General features: G+C 37.2%; 2 protein-coding genes across 20 annotated transcripts in view; one reads left to right on the top strand and one right to left on the bottom strand.

Annotated features, from left to right (window-relative positions):
• Window positions 1-8148, top strand: part of ENTREP2 (endosomal transmembrane epsin interactor 2) — a 148713-nt gene extending 140565 nt beyond the window's left edge. The window contains exons 14-15 of the transcript XR_014588807.1: window positions 971-1592; window positions 6416-8148. The gene's annotated coding sequence lies outside the window, so the exon portion shown is untranslated. The remainder of the gene's footprint in view (window positions 1-970; window positions 1593-6415) is intronic.
• The window catches only part of APBA2 (amyloid beta precursor protein binding family A member 2), a 99515-nt gene that overhangs the window by 6786 nt on the left and 74772 nt on the right, over window positions 1-17957 (bottom strand). For 13 of the 19 annotated variants that reach the window (XR_014588802.1, XR_014588803.1, XM_083851013.1 and 10 more), the window contains 6 exons: window positions 17875-17910; window positions 16185-16271; window positions 8856-9041; window positions 4989-5168; window positions 3592-3804; window positions 2509-2628 (listed from right to left, as the gene is read on the bottom strand). Coding sequence is in view for 14 of the 19 variants with exons in the window: in XM_083851013.1 (XP_083707139.1) it covers window positions 2509-2628; window positions 3592-3804; window positions 4989-5168; window positions 8856-9041; window positions 16185-16271; window positions 17875-17910 (822 nt within the window). In the remaining 5 variants the exon portion in view is untranslated. The remainder of the gene's footprint in view (window positions 1-2508; window positions 2629-3591; window positions 3805-4988; window positions 5169-8855; window positions 9042-16184; window positions 16272-17874; window positions 17911-17957) is intronic. The other 6 variants (XR_014588804.1, XR_014588805.1, XR_014588806.1 and 3 more) reach the window with 1 other exon arrangement.

The following is a 17957-nucleotide window of genomic DNA, read 5'->3' as shown; positions in this document are numbered from 1 at the left end:
ACATTTATAACAATTGCCAGCAGTTAGAAAACTGCTTTTTAAAAGTTTGGTGTCAAGCTACTAAAGAGATATACTTTGCAGTTGTATTTTAAAACGTTAAGTGAAGTACAGGAGATTGTATCTGAGGAAGGAATTAAAGGACCAAAAACTCATCTACATAGTAGCCTAACACAAGGTGTTTAATCTCTCCTTCTTGTTCATTGGTTTTTATATTCAAACAGACTCTTCATAAATGGAATGTATTACAAGGGTTTCTTTGTTTTCTGTGAAGGATTTTTATGCTGAATTTGGTAAAACTTTACGTTGGATGTCACCTAAATGTTGCTAATGTAACCACAATGAACTGTGACCATCCGCAGTGGTGAATATGACAAATGACCAGTCCTGGTGTGTTCTGTCCAAGTAAAGGAGATGGCCATGGTCTGCAGAAATAACTAAACTGGGGCTCCAAGTACATGGCAGATAATTAGCTGGGGCAAGATGACTCGATTGTCTCACAGACTGGTACTGCCTCTGTCCATGTGAGGACATGCAATGCGCTTCTTTTAATCCACTTTGGCCTGATTGTTTCTTGCAGCCCCGACCCCAACCCCTGGTAATGCTGTGCTCCCAAAATAGCGGATAAACAGACCATAATATTGCTCATTGTTCCTTAAATATGTTTTCTCTTTGTATCATAGCACCAGCTGTATATACTAGGTTCCTAAAGGGTAGCAATTAGGAAATAAATCTCTGCCTCTCACACTGTTATATGCAGTTCTCAGCATCCTTTGTGATGTCCTGTAAAACCAGATCCCATCCTAATCATCCTTTTTATCCCAGCACTTGGGATTTGCTAACACTGAGTGCACTACCAGCAATAACCCACTAAACATATACATAGGTGAAAAGGGGATTAAGGAAAGGCAAAGGACAGAAATACCACACACTTTTGATTTTTGTTTGTTTTGTTTTGTTTTGTTTTTTACAGACCTCTGTCTACTCAAGTGTCAAAGCATTAATCCCAAACATGACAAATGCTTTAAGCCTGTGCTTCCAAAGGATGTCAGCCTGGGGGAGGTATCACTTCAGAGTGCTTCCAGCTGGACAAAGGCATGTAGCAGTGTTCCTCATACCAATCTCTGCTGTGACTACACCATGATATATGATCTTAGGTAGGAACAATTAAAACAGGTACAGTAATTACTTAGAGATAGCTACCATAGCTTAGAATCCAGTAAGGAGCCACTTGTTTCCCAAAGTGCAGTAAGACAGAAAAGATAGCCTTTAGAGATACATGCTGCTCTTATATGGGTGGCAAACAGAAAGCTGGTAAACTCAATGGATGGGTTTGACAGAACAGGGGACCAGAGCCCACAGTCCTTTGTAATGTGGTTTTCTGTGCAGGTAGCCTGATTATTTTCTTTTGTAGACTGGAGGAAGAGGAGATGATGATGGTCCTGCACTACAGGCAGTCCTTAATGCTAATATCAGCTCTCAATAAGGCTGGGTGGCTACTGAGCTAGTGGTGTCCTGGAAGTTTGATTTGGAAAGGTACCAGAGAATGGCTTGTGAACGAAGAACTACGAGAGAAGGCTTCTGAGCTGCACTAGGTGAGTGTTATCTGTCACATTCATCCTGCTATATGCTGCTGTTACGGGGAAACAGCCACATGCAGAGAAGAGATACCTAGGCCACAATCCTCTTTTTAGCTTGTCACAATTACATTTCTTTGCTTGCTTTTTAGGATGCTGCCTACGTTCATGTGATCCAAATAAATTCTGCATACCAGAAGAACAATTAAAGTTTTAGCAAGGGAGAAAAAAAGTAATAGGATAAGAGCTAAATTATGATTGCAAAACTCTATTTCTGCATAACTGCTTTCCTTGCAAATCTGGCATGCTAATGAGAGAGTTACACATGTACAAACTGATCCAGGTATTGCACCAAGCAATCTGGACTACAATCTTTTAACTATTATGTAGGAGAATTCCTCAAGAATGGCAGTACTTGTTTTTCTGGCATTGTCCATTTCCGATACATTACTCAAAGACTTGATTCTAAGGTTTTGATTAATTAAGGGATCAGAGTATAAATACTAAGGTCTTAGAATGTGGATGTATATCAATGTGAACTGAACTCCCAGTTAATTAAATAAAAGCACAGAATAAAATAACAAATGTTATGGTCTGTATAGAAGCTCCAGGTAGAGATGAATGGCTGTAAAGGCAGTAGCTGCTGGAGACAGTTGGCAAACACTGACATATCCAACCTCCAAAAGCTAACAAATGAAGAAATCTTTGTCAGCAAAAAGGTTTATGCCCATATATTTATGCTGTATACATCTCCTTGATGTATGGATGTAACATAAAGGTCTACTATAGCAGGCCCAGCAAGTGTTTGCAAGCTTATACCTTAACCAGGAAGAATAAGTTCTCAAAATGCACGGACAAACACATGCAAGGATTTTTTTCAGTATTTCGGTGTGTTTCTTACTCAAAAATAAAATCAGTGAACACGGAAACTTACAATTCCATTCTGTACGCTGAAGCCCAGCTGGTATTTTAAGTCTGGCCGTTTTATGAGGACAGTAGTGACAGGAGGACAACTGACAATGTTCAGTTTGACTTGCGTCTGATTCTTGAGACCCTGTAAGATATCCCAAAAGTTAGTATTTCTGGAAGAGATCATAATTTTTTCTTTCATTAGTGTTTTTCTAATTACAAGAGTGTAATGAGAGTGTTCCCAGAATGTAGTTGGGAAACAACAGCTAGAATTAATAGAAATCTGTTGTTAACTTTGAGATATGTGTCTCTACTTCATTAACCATACTGTATTTCCTAAGCTATTTGGCCCAACAAAATGTATCAAAGCCTTAGCTTTAATTACTAAAAAATCTTTCAATTCAAGAATGACTAAAATTGACTAATGCCTGCCCTTTACCAGCCTCTGGCTAATTAATGTCCTGCTGCTGATCTTGACGTGTCTGAAGAGCAATTTAGCCTCAGCAATTAAAGATAATCCATTCTGAGATTCAATTGTGTCTGGGGAATCTTCACACACTCACTTGAACTGTCCTGCAGTCTACCAGCTCCCCATTCAGCCTCCCATCAATTCAACTCCATGAAGCCCAAGAGAAGCATAGTAGATATTTTTTTTCAAGACCAGGTTGGACGAGGCCCTGGGCAACGTGATCTAGTGGGTGGCATCCCAGCCCATGGCAGGGTGGATGGCACTAGATGATTGTGAAGGTTCCTTCCAACCCAAGCCATTCTATGACTGATTTTAATCCTCAGATTTTAATTTGGAGTATGTGGGGAAGCCTGAAACTTTGAAGACAGTTAAGTAACTTATGCTGGGAAGGTATTTCAGACCTGGCCTTGTTTGCTGGTCCAGTAACAGAGCTGTAGCCAAATTTTCCAGTCTTAATTTTCTGTACATTAGCACCCCCAAATCTCTCTTTCTAAGCCTGCTTCTTATTAGTCGTGGCTTACTTATTTTTCATAGCAATACGAAAAACCATATCTGCTGGACATCTACAGGGTTGCTTGCCAGAATATCACATCTCTAATGGCTTACAATCTACAACATATAGTTGTAAGTTTGGGGTACCTTTATAATCCCTTGACATGTTGCAAGAGGTAGACCAACTAAACTGGTCCCATTAATAGACATAATTTGGTCTCCAATGCTTAATTTTCCTGAACGGGCAGCAGGGCCTCCATTCATCATGTTAGCCAGGATAACGGTGGGTAGAATGGATCCCCATCCAGATTCCACAATCACTACTCCAAGAATTTCTCCCTTCTGTTTTTCTAGCTGGAGCTGCAATTAAAAGAGAAGGAAAAAAAAAAAAGTTTTTGCTTTGATTCATCTGAATTTGAGCAACAGCATCTCATTTGTTCCTGATTAACACTTAAAAAAAAATACCAAAAAAACCCCAACAGATTTGAATCACTTTGAAATGTTATATATTTTTTGTTCTGATTTTTAGTTAAACCAAGATTTGTCCAATTGAATTTTACCTTGTTTGCTACAAGAGAAATACTTTGTCATGTTTATATGTACAGGAACGCACTTTATTGATAGCTAGTGACTGCAGTCATATTAAAGTACACATCAAATCCCAACTTTCCTATCTGCAAGTATGGATTAAAAATGCTCTCTTCCCAAGAACACACATTCTGCATGAGAATCTGTAATGTTAGAAAAAATGAGTATAACTAGGAAAGTTGTGACTGAAGGAGTAAGCAAATGCAATTCATCTTAAAATAAGATTGCTTTAGGAAGTTTTTAGGCGTTTCCAGCATGGAAACACTCTGCCTTTGGAACATGGGCCAAATCCCCATCACACTGTAGCAGTGTAAGACGACAGCAGAATCTGGGCACAGCTGCACCTACCATGTTCTGGTTTAGAATGCTCAGTATTACAGTGCCTTATGTATGAAATGTGAAATATATGGCTATTTCATACGTGTTAAGACTTACACTTAGGTAATTTAGGGGTACTTAAAAGAAATTCTTGCCTTTTCACACATTATAAGTGTGAAACTCCATTTCAAGGGGCATTTTTGCTGGTGTTCTACTAGGGGAAGAGAAATTAGCTTGCTCAGTGCCTCAGCATCCTGGACACATGGTTCTTGTATCTTTTAAGCAAGAAATCACTTACAGTGGGCATAAAAATGGATTGCCATCTCTCTTTCTGTATCAATACTTTTTTTAAAAATAAAAATGCCTTACACTGTGTACTGCAACTAGTGTAAGCACAGAGCTTATTTATGTTAGATGTAAATGTACTTTATTACTGGTTGGATGAAAGGAAGCAGAAGGAACCAGGGAAAAAAAATCTAAAAGCTCACAAAGCTGATTTTAGTAGCAGAGTATTGATGAAACAATGCATCTTGAGATGTCAAACCATCCTTAAAATTTCAAAAGATATTTCTATGAGAACTACTTTCCTCTGAAAGAGATGGATCAATTTGAAAATGAAAATTTCCAAACTAGTTTACCTCTTTGCAGTTTTCTGAATTGGAAAAGTGTATGAGGTCATCATTGTACATCTCTTGGGTATTGATGATGTCACTGTATTCTTTTTGACTGAGATCCTCTGGGTTAATTCCATTTGCTCTCAAAAATTCTTGGTAAGCCACGCTGAAAGCCTGACCGATTGACTGAGCTATCAGCTGTGCCTATAATGTAGAACAAAACACAGCTGAGAGAAAGGTCTGATACAGTTTACACCTGAAACCATAAGAAACAGAGAGACTGGATTTGAAGACAAAGTCAAAATGAAATACTCTATATACTTGCTATGTTAGTACGTATATAAAGTCACTTTAAGGTCAGTTGTACAGAAAATATCCCTTTTATCCAAAATCAAATGCAAACTCCATTTAAAAAAATGTGCTGATTTCCTTTCATCAGTACATTGCAGTAGCGAGCAGCCATATGCTATTTATGTACTTGTTCCAACGAACACTGGAGAGTACTGGCTTTGTACCAACACGGAAGAGCTTACAGAAGAGATTGTCACAGACTGTGCTTCTGACCACCGTGTATTTGCAAGAGTGATAAGAGCTGTTGCTAAGCTTGCACATGCTTTCACAGACATGTATGCACCAATGATTTTGGTTGCAGTGTCCCCTGATGCTTCTCCACCTTGGTTTTATATGACTGCAAACACAGAATCACAGAATTGAAGGGGTTGGAAGGGACCTCGAAAGATCATCGGGTCCAACCCCCCTGCCAAAGCAGGTTCCTTAGAGCAGGCCGCCCAGGTAGGTGTCCAGACGGGCCTTGAGTATCTCCAGAGAAGGAGACTCCACAACCTCCCTGGGCAGCCTGTTCCAGTGCTCCGTCACCCTCACTGTGAAGAAGTTCTTTCTCATGTTGGTGCAGAATTTCCTGTGCTCTATCTTGTGGCAATTACCCCAATTACCAAACAATGTTTTAATAAAACCATCTCCTCTCTCATTACTGCCATGATACCTGTCTCACATTGCCAGCAAACCAGTAATAGCCCTTCTTTAGAGACTGGACGTCTACAATAGCTACTCCCATTACCGCCTTTTGAAGGGCAATGTTAGGGGTGATTTCAAGACCACAGCCAGAGCCATAACTATATCTTTCTCACGTTAAGTACAACTCTTCAAATCCCCTGTGTGTTCATTGATTTTTGGAGCGTTTATCTGGGCATGCATTTCACAACAGTATGTAATATGAGATGACTTCACGTTACAGTGGGCTATATAGCATGTATAATCAATCTAACATTGTAGTTACCAGTATTTAGATGCGTCAGAAATACAAATGCATTAGAAAGAAATCGACAGAAATTGATGGTAACTAATTACTTTGCACATTCACCATACTGCAGTAGTCAACTAAACTAAGGAACTATTGAACTGTCATAAAATTTACTTTCTTGTTCCACTAGATGGCACTGGAACACAGAAAAACAGAGCAGAGGTAAGTAAAAGGAATTTATAGACATCTCTTTTTTTCACCTGATTTTTTTTTTTTCCTACTCCGAGTCTACTGTAGCTCACAGGAGAACGCCAAGCTGGGTTTTGTGTATTTTTGGTTTTCAGGAACTGTATTCTGTCATCAGGGAATATGAGTAACTCCTAAAGATCTGAAAAGGAGTTAATTGCATCTTACAACATAACTCCCTAAAAATACTAGTAATCAAAACTATAAAACTATTCTGGGAATGCAACACAATTTCTTAGACAGTAGGCCCATGCTAAGCACATTATGAATGCACAGGTTTTTTTCTGGATAACATTGTAAATCTAAGTCTTTCACAATCTACTGATCAGATACACAGTATTTTCTGTGATGCTGAAAGGTGGCTTCCTTACTTCAGTTGTGTTTAAATACACAAAAGCACCAATCCGCATGACTGGAAAAATATTTTAGAAAATTAGAGATATGATTAGCCTAGCCAATCACATACTATTTCTTCATATTTTAAAACAATATCTCAACTCTTGTCAAATTGTAATAATCGATACCAAGATGTTTGTAGTAGTACAGAAGCCATCAAGAACACTTGTCTCATTCCATTATTAGTTTATCACCAGTACTTACTGACTTCTGTTTCCTAAATCCAATGCTACTGTAGTGCTTTCTCTGTAGTTTGTCCTGTCCTTTGCTTTCCTCTCCATTTTATATTCTCAAAACCAACTTGCCTAGATGTCCTATTCTGTTACTGCCTGTAATAGCCAGTTCTCACATCTTAATTTCATCTGTATCTCCAAGTTCTTATGCATGATTTTTTAAAACCTTCAGCATTATGTACAGCTTAGAGATAATATAATTAATTTGCTTGAAAAGGTCACCCTAGCAAAGCAGTGGCAAAGCTTAGAAATAGGTCTGAAAACAATCTCAGTCTAGTGCTCTAACCTTTAGACAACGCCTTTTCTCCTTCATAGGCTTAAATGCTTTAAAATAAAGAAAATGATTGCTTTCACTCACAAACTATGAAACCTGGGAGTTACACTTGAACTAAAGAACCGGATGCTTTTTTTTTTTTTTTACTGGTATGACAAATTGTATTTAAAGCTGTTCCTATACAACAGTGGTCGGAAATGGTTTGTTCTGCCTATTACTCACACCTGTATTTCAACTGTCAAGTTAGAAACACAACAAACTTTCTCTCTTCTGTTTTACTAGCTGGGTATTATTTTCCATAGATGTTGAAGTCCTCAGGTCTGCTGCTTTAGACACAAATATCTTCTATTTAGCTACAAAACCAAATCTGAACAGACAATAGCAGCAAAGCAAGGTTATCTTCCTCTGCCACAAGAGATAAGAATATAGCATGACAGCAATTTTCACAAGACTGAAACAGGCATGTACAGAATTCTTTTGCAACCACTACTTCTGCAGTCCTATTTTAAGATTGGTTGTATGTACATTCATCTAATTTTCACTTGCATCAGAAATGTGGTCACTCCTTTTTTTTTTAAATGGAATTTTACCAAAAAGTGTTTTATGGCTACTACAGAACTGAATCTCAGAGTATGTTATGGCACGAAATGGCTTAAATTATGCTTTCTGTTGTACAGATGTTCTGAAAGAATAGTGAGAGGAGTTCTTGCATATTCTACCCTTTTACTGAAGAATTGCTAAACCCTTTTGGTCTTTTTTTTTTTTTTTTATAAATACAGAGAACTAAGCTTTCTTAGCTCTATTGCATTTATGCAAAACATTCTAATTCATAATTTTTTGGGGGATGAAAAAATAAAGAGAACAGATAGAATAAACAGCTGATGTGTTCTTAAACATTAAGGGATCAAATTGCATCTTTGAGAAGGAGTACATCAACTGACCACAGGTAAGTAAGCCATAAGGGAATAATGACTGGGTAGAGGGTGACCTTGTACCATGACTGTTGGTAGAAGATGTTCTCATCAACTTGGCTTCAGTTTGAAAGAGGACCAGAATGGTTCCACTCCCTTGCCACCCATCTTGGAGGCTTGCATGTATCATTATGTGCTAATCTGCTGGACTAGAGGAATCCAATCCAGGATGATCAAATTCATAAATTCATTTCGGCCATGGATGGCCATAGAATTTCAGACAACTCCATATAACTAAGTACTAAGGCATTTGGAACAGCATTGCTGAAAGAAAAGAAATGATTCAAAGATCATTTGTTAAGGCAAAGTGCGTATTTTTGGACTGAAGAGACATGACTTTGCAGAGTCAGAAAACACATGAATATGGACAGTGTTTCCACAGAATATCTGCAGCTTCAGTCAGAAAAAAAAAATGTCAACAAAAATTCATTCAAGAAATTAGATGTAGCTTCAGAGATTCTATTCTCTGAGTGACATATGTTCAAAAAAAATTTAATGCAATTTACTTACATCCTCTGATTCAAAGACATGGCATATCATTTTGTACTGCTTCTTTCCTTCCTGGGCACCAGGTGTTGTTTCAATACAATCTTGAGAAGCTGATCTTGGCATGCGGCGCCGTGCCATTAAAACCACGATGTTACCAATATCAGCAATATATGAGATTGTGCGCAGCGCATGATCCATCATGGTTTCCTACATAAAGCAAAGAGAAATAAGGACATTCTTCATGTCTGCTATTACTCTACAAATGATGCATCTTCTCTCTCTTTGATGACCTATTGCTTGAGAATGACAAAAACAACACATTTTCTATGGGCCCATATCTGACATTCCCTACACAGTCCATGGGCATGAACTGTGATTGAAGTCATGGTTCATGAAATTGACTTCGGTGGAAGTGTTACCTGCGCAGGTACAACATGGTTGTAAGATCTTAAGCAGTAAGATCTATACTAACAAACAATTTCATGCTGCTGGAAAATTACATTTCACTTGTGTTGGTTCTGCTACACGAAGCAGATGCATTTCACAGTGACAGTTCGGCAGTCAGCTGTATATGAGATAATGTTGTAATTTCCTGATTCTCTTTTTTGTTATGTCCTACAATAGCAATAACATCTAAGATAACATTTTCTCATATACAGGAAAAGTACGCTTTCTTTCTTTGTGAATCCTTACAAACTCAGTATTTTACCTTTTCTTTAGGTAGAATTTTAAAGTCTATCTACATATCTCAAATCAGTTTGGATGGATTTGGTCTACTATCTGGGCTCATATTCAAAATTTTCCTCCAGTCAATGTCCCTAGGTTGCCAATTCAATTATGCTGGGAGAACACATCTCAGAAGAGTCTTTGCCTGAGATTGGTTACAAGTGGAAACCTGTCCAAGCTTCATCCTGTACATTTCTTATGTGAACACCTCACCAGTACTAGATATATCTTGAAATTTCCTACCTCTGCGTCATATCCCTGAACCCTGCATCCTTCTAATTACTTTAGCGTTTTTAACTCTTATTTTACCTTCTGATATTAGCAGAGAAATCCTAGCCTACTATTTTCTATGCATCACGGTTTCTATGTACCATTAAGTATGAACTTGTAGTAAGTTTGATTTATTCATAGTCAATGCTGAGCTCAGAAATAATAAAAGTGGCTTAACAGCTAGTGGTCTCATGTTAATTAAAAGGCTTCTAGATGTGAAATAATATTAACGTAACAATGTATGTGACTGCTACAGGATAATTTGAAAGAATTTTGATATATTTAGGACTGCAAAGATAAAAAAAAAAGGATACACTTGTTTGCACTAATGTTTAGCCAATTATTTATACCTTTATACAAGTCTTATTCAGGATACTGTATAAGCAACCTGATTTCCCTGTGGTTTTTTTGTTGTTGTTTTTGGTTTTTTGTATGTTTGTTTGTTTTAAATAAAAAGCCACAAATTCTTTTAAATTCTTGGAAGGGTGTGTTGCTACGGAATACGTTCCATAATGTGAAGAACCTTTTATGTTTAAAATTAGAGCTTTAGGAAAGCTCATGCAACCAAGTAATCTGATTGACTGTACTTCTTTAAGTCCCTTGAAAATGTAACTATTACTATATACAAGTCTCTGTGAAATTAAGGTGGAGGAGAAATTCTTAAGACAAGGTAATTTAACTTATGTTAGTGCTGCTTCTCTGGCAGATATTTAGACAAATTAGAGAAAGTATTAGGAAAAGCCTTATAGCTATAAAGTCACACAGAAACCATAAAATGGTATTTTAAGTCAGTGATGACATACGTTTTTTTTCCTTGAGGAGAAATTCAAGGACTTATGTTGTCCTTCACTGTGTGACCATGCTGTTCCTCCTCACTGCCTGCTGCCCACGTATCACCATCTTGCTTGAGGTGCCTGTCCTCTGTACTTACAGAGGTAGCCTTTGCTCCTTCTCAGTTTCAAACAAAGCCAGATTCTCTGCCATTGTGTGAGCAGAATGCCTGTGTCCTGTTGCAGTGATCGAGTGACGTGCACATTCCTATTTGTGTGACAAAGAGGAGGCTACAGGAGGCTCACAAGATATAATTTCAATAGTAGGCTACCAGGCTAATTAATTACACTTTCAGATGTGGTTGGTGTGCTGTACTGAATCCAGTTTGTTGTTGTTGGTTGCATATCCTTGTTTTAAAGCAAAAATAATCCAAATCCTATTCTTACGGGGCATTTCAAACCTGAGCTTTGTGTATTTCTTAAACTGAATGCTGCCTACTTTAAAACCTTATGCTAAGTACATATTTTAAGATCATGTTTTTTATTGAAATAAATATCAAGAATCTGATTTCTAAGCTACCGTTTTGAGTTTGGTGCCTCCACATCATTCTTTGTTAGGTTAGTTTTCTATAATTTGTTTACATATTTTGTTATTGTACTGATGAACTGTTTTCTTTAAGAAACAAAGTGCACCATTTGAAAATTCCTTCTTGCTGGGGGTCATTGGTCAGTTTGGAGTATTTTCCAGCTTTTTATTTATTGCTCAAACTGGAAACAACCAAAGCCATAATAGTTTTATTGGTCACACCCACTGAGGATGTTTGTCCTCCAATGAACGGCTAAAACATGCACCAAATTTTACATGAATTGGAATAAAAAAGTACTTATTGAATCAATTTGTTTTGCTTTACTTTTATGTCAGTACATTGTTTTCCAAGTATTTTGTTGTCCAAAATATCTTTGGTTCTTGACTAAGACTGAGGTTGTCTTTTCTGCTTTTGGCAGCTGCTTGGATATATGTGCAGATATTTCTAATATGAAGAAACAGAAAAATTCACTACAGGCTCGTTAGTTTTTTGTGGGTTTTTGTGTGTGTTTTTTTTGTTTAAGTTCCTCTGGTGTGCAGCCCAATTGCTTGCAGGCTGCTGCTTTCCTGTTTTCAAGAAGGCTTTTTTCCTTTTTTTTATTTGCTATTGACTCACAATGCGTTTCTGAATATCCCACTGAGCTGCATGAGGTCAGTTTTTACATAGCTCAGTCACATTAGATGGCTTAGGTACCCTCTTTGCTTTGTCAGTAGTGGCAGGGTTTCTCTTGATATCTGATCTTCCATTAAAAACCTTAATGGGATATGAGATAATACACAATTTTCATCATTTATGTAAACATCATCATCATTTATATAAACAGCTAGGTTTTAGTTTGCTATTATTTGAACAAATCCCTAAGGCCTAACTGAAGAAGTGTCAAGCTGATGAATAATTAAGAATTTCAGTACAATTTAACTTGACAGAGGAAAATACCAATTGTTTCTTAGAACCACCTGTCTCACTGAAGAGAATCTCTACCCATAAAATGATTTCTTCTCAGTCTTGAAACAAAATGTTCTGTACTTGTACCTACAACACGAGAAGAGATGACTGGGGGGGGTCTCTAAGGTTTGCAGGGGCTCATTAGGATTTATAGCACTTCTCTCAGTATGGAAAAATGCTTGATAATGGACATCTCTCAGCAGGATCTTGGGAGCTCTGCAGAGATAATTGCTTTTCAGCAGTCTGCACTAGTCTGCACTAGTCTGCAGTGTTCCAGAAGGCTGTAATCATACATGCAGTGTTCACAAGAGTGCATGAACCTGGGAAAATGAATGCATTTAATCGCACCTACCAAGAAAGTCTTTCTGTCTTTATCATACAGAAGTTACTCAAAGGTTTTCTTTTAGTTTTCCCCTTGTATGGGTGAAAGCAGTAATTTCCCCCATTCTCTCACGTATTTTTGTTGTCTAATGCAATCACACTTAGGAATAAGACAAATAATATATTGTGACTGTAAACGTGTATTAGTCTTAACTTCTTCCTTTCACTCCACATTCACATTCCATTCCAATCTACCTTTATCTCATTTCCACTTTTTTTTTTAACTTTCCCATGAATACCTCCATCTCTGCCCACTTGCTTCTCTATTCTTTCTCTTATCCCTAGTCTAGTTTCAGCTGCTCCATCCTTGCTATACTTTTATTTGTCCTTAGAAATTTGTCCTCTCTGTCTCTTTCTCAAAACCTCCATTCTGTTTTCTCCTGTCCCCTTTCCCCTTCCTTAAAATCTCCCTTTCCTTCCATGGAACTCCCCTAGAATCCCTTGTTGCTGTCCTTCTTGAAGATCAAAAGACACCTGAGGAAGGAAAGCCTAAGCGTTCTTCTTAGCTTTCAAAGTTAAACAGGCTTGTGCTAGTGTGAGTCAATTTATGAAGTCAGAAAATTTTATAGAACCAATAATCTAGTTGGGACTCAGTGCATACACAGTTGCACTGCTCCATGTCTTTTTCTCTGCTAGCTTTCCCAATTGCTTCACTCCCAACTTCTTTCCACTGAACAAAGAAGAAGATGGGAAAGGCTGCTACGATATTTCTTCTGCTTTTGTGCATGTAAAGCCACGGCAGTCAGGGAAGAAATATTCTCGTACAAACACAGGATTGCTTCTACCATGCAAGTGGTGGTCACCTTGGGCTGAATATATTCAGTAACTAAATGCACAAACGACTAAAAAAGTGGCAGGAGCGCCATTTTCAAGTGTTGCTGATGGCAACAATCACCAGAGCTGGCTTTGTTTTGACATGGCAATACGCCTTACTGGTGCTACTCATCATTTTCAACCCTGCTGCATGTCATGTCTTAACTGGGAATTTTACATTTTAAATCAGCTGCTACCTCATGTGAGCTATGCAGTACTACAGATGGATCAAAACATAGATGGCACACTGCAGATACAGGTTTTATATAATTGATAAAGCCACGAAATAACAGATTGCCTCTGCCAGCTGCCACACCAGCTGAAATAGACGTATGGTAATTACACCAGTCAAGAAACTTCACTAGCTCTGAAAAATATTACCAAGCCAAAAAATCAAAGCATGCCAACAGCAGTGCTAAAATGTCAGGGGAATAAGTTTCTTAGAGCCCTCTGAAAGACGCACTGTATAAAAAAAATAAGGAAAAAAACAACAAACTCTAGACAGCTTGTAATTATAGTAATCCCCGGTATTGTTTTTATCTAGTTGAACAGATCGTACTACGCCTAATGATGTATAGCATCTTATAGCACTAGAAATCTCAGGGTAATCAGGAGAATAAGATAATAGTTACTTTGAAAAGTGTTTATGGACTGCCTCAAAGGACTTTCTTTTTTTAATTTTTAAAAGGATCAGCGTTCAGCTGAAATGCTGAAGTATTTAAAGAAGGGAAAGTGTGAACTGCACTAAGAGTAATCCTTACTTAACATAGAGAATTTATTTCCTGCCATACTTTTCAATTATCGACTGTAGCCGTTAATTTAGCAATAATTGTCTTTAGTCATCTTTACACTGATAATTATTAGAATACTATTTTACACAAATGCAAAAAGTAGTCATAAGCTTTGATAATATACTCTAGGATGATGCATGTTTACCATGAGGTCAAAAAAATGGCTGGCGCCTAACAAGTAGTGGTATTGGTCATTACAGATGAAATACAGTGCTCAGACTGATTATAGGTGGGAGATTGTAAATACTGCTGCCCATGTTAGATGGGTTATTCTATTCTGCATCTGGTACCATCCCTTGGGAATTCTAATAGCATGTTAAAGACATCTGCTTACGACGAAAGAATAATAATACATTTACTGAAGATATTATCACTACCCACTACCCACACAATAACAGATGATAACTCTATCTTAAATTTCATGAAGAATTTGTTGCCTCATAGTTTACCTTGCAAGAAAAACAAATAACGCAGTAATCGAAAACAACTCAAAATCCTAAATGTAGAATGCTACATTTGACTTTACTGAAGTATCTCCTATTGTTCTAGATCTTTTCTTCAGTTAGCCACGGTATTTCTGAACTCTGATCTTATACATCAAGCTACAAGTTCAATAACCATTTTCTATTTCCATCTTCTAAGTTGTTCATGAAAATATTGAAAACTACTGCATTAAAGAAACATGCTTACGAGTCTCCCTCTGCTCTTTATATTGTCAACTGTATGGCAACACATCAGAACTAAGTACACAGAAGAATTTTTGGCCTTCTTGTATCTAAATCATATAATCTAGAAAATGTTATATGAGACTACTTAAAAGCCTTACTTAAAAGTCAGTAGGTGATGTCTTCTGTTTCTCTGCCGTGGACAAATCTATTCACTTGTCACAAAAGAAAATTACTGATTTGACACGATTTACTTCTGACAAATCTGTGCTGACTCTTGCTTTTCTCCACTCACAAACTGCTTACAAAGGGTTTGTTTGTTTTGATATATTTCTAACAGTTAAAAATCCATAATCCCTGGTGTGTTCCGCTACTACTAAAAAAAAAAAAAACAAAAAAAACAACCAACTAAATATTACCTCCATAAGTTTGGGAAAAATATCACTGAAAGAATGTCATAGAAGTGCTCCAACCATTTTCCCAAATAGTACAAGATGGAATTTCTTGGGTTACTCTAATATGGATATATCTACCTTAACTTTCTAACCACTGTCTAAATGGGTCTTTCTGTATTGTAACTGGAGGACTTGTCATTGTCAGCTGTTGTTAGCTCTGTACAGTGGAGACTTTTAGTGAAAACTGAAGAAAAAATGTTAGTAAACATTTCCTTTCATAAGAAGGAAATCTCTCACAAGAATGAAAATTAACATGTATTTAAGCATGATTGTAGTCTAAGAGATCTTGTGAGTTAATTATACTTAATATTGGAATATATGTATAAAGCGTATGTTAATAATTTAAAATTCCTTGAGAAAACTGTCCTTCTTATGAAGATCACCTATTATTGAATATGTATGTAATTCCTAAAAGATGAAGCTGATCACTGCTGCAGTCTTCAGATGCTGTGTTAATATGAATAATTAATAATTTAGCTTAGGCAAAGAAGATGGTAGTTCAGATGTAATCTATGGAAAAGTTGTAGGTTAAATCTTAAAAATGACAAGATATGAATGTTTTAAAGCAGCAAATGACTTCTCATAAATTTGGGTGCTGGAACTTACAGAGAGAAGGGGTACTTGCATTCAAAATGAACCTCGAATCTTTTTTTCAATTGAATTATAGATATCAATAATCAAATCAATAATCATATCAATAATCAAGACATTTTCTAACACATCAAACAAGCAAAATCAGTGTCATTATTAGTACACTGGCAAATGGCAAGTGTTACAACAACAACATTTCAAAGATTCAAGAGTGCTCTTTCTGAATAATCTCACCTCAGCGAATTTATCCAAATGTAGTGAAGTTTCCCATAGGAGTTTGTATAGGAGTACAGTCTAACAAAAGAGAACTGTGAAACAATCAACATTATTTTTGAATAGTTTTAATCATAACTTACCTGTGTGTCTGCATTTAAAACTTTGATTCTCTGTGTGGAGATGAACAGATCCACTTCGGTCAAGGCCTGGGAATCTCCCTCCGAAGTCTAGAAGATACATGCTTTGTTACGAGGGCAATTTTAATTCTCTCTATTAGGATGATAATTTCTCTGATTCAAGCGTAATGTGATGTGAGGCAATCACGTTAAACCATTACAGAGACAACTATTGAAAAGTGTTTCCAAATACATGCAAAAAAACACATTTATTGCATAGAAAGAGTGAAGCATACTCCTGTTTTGTGGGTATGAGTGAGTTTTCAGAGCCCGTGGGAGTGACTGCTCAGGTACTAAAATTCTCTTTTTATAGCTTGAACAAGAAAAAGAGTATGGCTGCTTCTTCCCCACTGTCACTGATGCACATTAGCTCTTGAGGCACTGGAACTGAGAAAGCAGGGAAACTGAGAAAGTGACTTACATCAGCTGCTTAGCCCTTGCTGTCTTCAGTGAGCTCACCAGCAAAAGTTCATGTTAGCACTCAATACTGTGGTGGGTTTATTTCCTGGTTTTTGTTTGTTTGTTTTTAGTTTTGTTTGTTTGTTTTAAAGAAAATAAAGAATTGAGAGCTGAACTAATATCTCTCATTGCGCAGAAAGACATTGGGTGGATGGCTGGAGACCTCAACTTCTGAACACTGCTTACTAGGGAAAACGTTCCATGTGCCATCAGGAATCAAGGTCACAGCAAGAGGGGCTGCAATATAATGCTGTGTGTTTTCTAAGTGCGAGGCCTGGCTTTGCCCAGGTGAGAAAACAGGAGAGAAAGTGGCAAAGCAGCTTCTACCTCTCACGAGAGCATCATATAAGAACTCACCTAATACTCTGAGTCCCAGCAGGAACCTGTTTATTCCTCCAGGCCACTTGTCCACAGTGCACGATTTTAACTGGTGTTTACCAGCACCCATGTTAGCAGCCTCAGGATAAAAAGGCTACAGACTCTATTACCTTATGCTAAAGGCAGGCACTAGTCTCTAGGTTACACCTGTGGTTCTTTGATGTGACAGCAAGGAAGAATGATGTATTTGCTGCTCTTTTCTGTAGCTCAAATGTCTTATTTATTCCATATTACTTTTATTTTAATTAACACTAGTTCAGCAGAATACCAAGAAGCACATACTTTGGCAGAGATTACTTGCGGTGCTTTTTATCCACGGCCATCATAAAGAACAAGATTAATTTTAGTGACATTTTTGTTAAATGTAGTTAGTGAACTAATGTATATTTTTAATTGGGTGCAATGTCTCCTCAATTGTTCCAGCTACTACTTGGTAAATGTATTTCATTTGTTTTTAAATATCTAAAATAATTTAATAAATATACATAAGTCGCAGGCATAGGAGTGAATCTAACTGCTTTGGTTAATAAGCATTACAATTAAAAAAAATCTCCTGGAAAACACTGACTTTATATCTCTACTAAACAAGTCAGAGATATTAAACAGAAGAAGAGCAGCAGCAGACAGGCACTCTAGCAAGTGAACAATGAAGAAAATGAGTTAATTTTATTCCATCCAGTGTTCTACTACTAAACAAAGAAGAAACCAAAATGACAACTTGATGAGGACCCATAATGAAAGACACAATGCTCCGTGGGGAACAAGTACAACAAAAATGTAAGTAAATATTAGCATTCAAGAAAAACAGTCTACACACCGCTTTTTTCTTGATTTTAGCCGCCTTTTGCATCCTCTGAAGAGTAGCATAAAAAAAGAATGCAGACAGATGTACACACAAAG

The sequence above is a fragment of the Anser anser genome, assembly GCF_964211835.1.
Source record: "Anser anser genome assembly, chromosome: 10".
Classification (NCBI taxonomy): Eukaryota; Metazoa; Chordata; class Aves; order Anseriformes; family Anatidae; genus Anser; species Anser anser.
Note: the sequence above shows the minus strand (reverse complement) of the source record. Positions and strands in the feature narration are given on the sequence as shown.